The sequence below is a fragment of the Babylonia areolata genome, chromosome 29 (assembly GCF_041734735.1).
Source record: "Babylonia areolata isolate BAREFJ2019XMU chromosome 29, ASM4173473v1, whole genome shotgun sequence".
In the NCBI taxonomy this organism is placed as follows: Eukaryota; Metazoa; Mollusca; class Gastropoda; order Neogastropoda; family Buccinidae; genus Babylonia; species Babylonia areolata.
In genome coordinates, this window is record NC_134904.1 from 37,866,648 (window position 1) to 37,869,147 (window position 2,500).

General features: G+C 55.3%; 1 protein-coding gene across 5 annotated transcripts in view; it reads right to left on the reverse strand.

The window, feature by feature from the left end:
- Positions 1-1,277: 1,277 nt before the first annotated feature.
- LOC143274686 (protein unc-93 homolog A-like) overlaps positions 1,278-2,500 on the reverse strand; it is a 21,588-nt gene continuing 20,365 nt past the window's right edge. For all 5 annotated transcript variants that reach the window (XM_076578573.1, XM_076578571.1, XM_076578572.1 and 2 more), the window contains exon 10: positions 1,278-2,071. In XM_076578573.1, coding sequence (XP_076434688.1) covers positions 1,320-2,071 — 752 coding nt within the window. In that variant the 3' untranslated portion in view covers positions 1,278-1,319. The remainder of the gene's footprint in view (positions 2,072-2,500) is intronic.

Below are 2,500 nucleotides of genomic sequence, written 5' to 3' on the forward strand. Positions count from 1 at the left end.
CCCCCCCCTCTCTCTCTCTCTCTCTCTCTCCTCCTCCTCCTCCCCTCTCTCTCTCTCTCCTCCCCCTCTCTCTCTATTCTCTCCATCTATCTCCCTCCCTTCTCCCCACCCCTCTCTCTCTCCTCCCCCTCTCTCTCTATTCTCTCCATCTATCTCCCTCCCTTCTCCCCACCCCTCTCTCTCTCCTCCCCCTCTCTCTCTATTCTCTCCATCTATCTCCCTCCCTTCTCCCCACCCCTCTCTCTCTTCTCCCCCTCTCTCTCTATTCTCTCCATTTATCTCCCTCCCTTCTCCCCACCCCTCTCTCTCTTCTCCCCCTCTCTCTCTATTCTCTCCATCTATCTCCCTCCCTTCTCCCCACCCCTCTCTCTCTCCTCCCCCTCTCTCTCTATTCTCTCCATCTATCTCCCTCCCTTCTCCCCACCCCTCTCTCTCTCCTCCCCCTCTCTCTCTATTCTCTCCATCTATCTCCCTCCCTTCTCCCCACCCCTCTCTCTCTCCTCCCCCTCTCTCTCTATTCTCTCCATCTATCTCCCTCCCTTCTCCCCACCCCTCTCTCTCTTCTCCCCCTCTCTCTCTATTCTCTCCATTTATCTCCCTCCCTTCTCCCCACCCCTCTCTCTCTTCTCCCCCTCTCTCTCTATTCTCTCCATCTATCTCCCTCCCTTCTCCCCACCCCTCTCTCTCTCCTCCCCCTCTCTCTCTATTCTCTCCATCTATCTCCCTCCCTTCTCCCCACCCCTCTCTCTCTCCTCCCCCTCTCTCTCTATTCTCTCCATCTATCTCCCTCCCTTCTCCCCACCCCTCTCTCTCTCCTCCCCCTCTCTCTCTATTCTCTCCATTTATCTCCCTCCCTTCTCCCCACCCCTCTCTCTCTTCTCCCCCTCTCTCTCTATTCTCTCCATCTATCTCCCTCCCTTCTCCCCACCCCTCTCTCTCTCCTCCCCCTCTCTCTCTATTCTCTCCATCTATCTCCCTCCCTTCTCCCCACCCCTCTCTCTCTCCTCCCCTACCTCCTTCCAACACCCTCCTGTTTGTCTCACTCTTCCTCTCCTTCCTTCCCCTCCCTCCACCCTCTCTCTCTTCTCCCTCTCTCTCTCTTCTCCACACACACACACTCTCTCTCTCTCTCTCACACACACACACACTCTCTCTCTCTCTCTCTCTGTCTCCCCCCTCTCTCTCTCTTTCCCTTCCTCCTTCCAACTCCATCTCTTCTTCTTCTTCTCCGCCCTCCGTCTCCCTCCCTCCCTCTTCTCCCCTCTCTCTCTCTCTTCTCCCACTCTCTTTCTCTCTCTCTTTCTCTCTCCGTCTCTCCCTCACTCTCTCTCTCTCTCTCTCTTTCTCAGAAATAGTTGGCCTCCTCGGTCAGAGACGCCGAAAGCCGCTGCAGTGTCCTGACCGGAAGTGAGTCCACAAACTCCTCGTTCTCCTCGCTCAGGCTGAGTCTGGCCATCAGGGACAACGTCGAGAGAATGCTCGTGGACGATGACGCCACGCTGGGCAACCGCGCGGCCGGCGCCGACACCGACCTCTCCAGACGAGGCGCGGGATACCCAGAAACCGCCACGGGGGGAGAATGAGGAGGAGGAGGAGGAGGGAAAAAAATGACTACTAACACCACTGTACACCCCGGGAGAAGCGAACACATCGTCTTCCAAGTGCCATTCACTCCACGGAAGCTCCTCAGAGTTTGCCCGCAAAGGGCGCGACGGGGCTGAAGCTGGAGCCGAGGAGGAGATTTCATTGGCTGGAGAAGAATCAACCTCCTCCGCCGCCGGCGACCTCAACGAGGCAGCCAGACCGGAAACTGTGGATAAAGCCAGCTGGGAAACGGCGCTGTCGTTCGGGAACTTATCCCGGCGGCGTCTCTCTCGCCACTGGATGCGGTACTCCGACACGGTGTAGCACAGGAGGCCGAGGAGCACGAAGACCATGCCGATGATCAGTTTCACCGGGGCGCACAGGCGACTGCTGTAGGCGAAGGTCAAGGCCAGGCCCACCGAGCGGCACGTGTGGTAGATGGCGAAGGCCGATTCCTTCTGTCGGCTGAACTGGACCGCCACCAGCGCTGTAACGTAACGTACAGGTTAGTAATGAGCGGTGTTGATAACACATCAGTTTATTATACGCGTTGTAACACACATGCTAGTTATCGACGCTTTAACTCTCTCCATACGAACGGCAAAAGAGAAGACGTTAACAGCGTTACACCCCAATTACCACCATCAAAATATTGCAAGCGGAAGGCTCTTATACTGAAGAGGTGAATGTTGACAAAGAATACCACAATTCTGACGACGGAAGCTAAAGGTTGGGTCATTGAGACACCCACTGGACATCCGAGGGGTCTGTGTAGAGGAGAAGAGAGGACTGGCCGTACTGAGTGAGTTAACGCACATGTAATTTCAATCGAAGTTGTAACATATATAATTATAGTCCGACATCAGCGCTTTAACACACTTGAGCAGTGATGATAAAACACGAGGTTATTATCAGC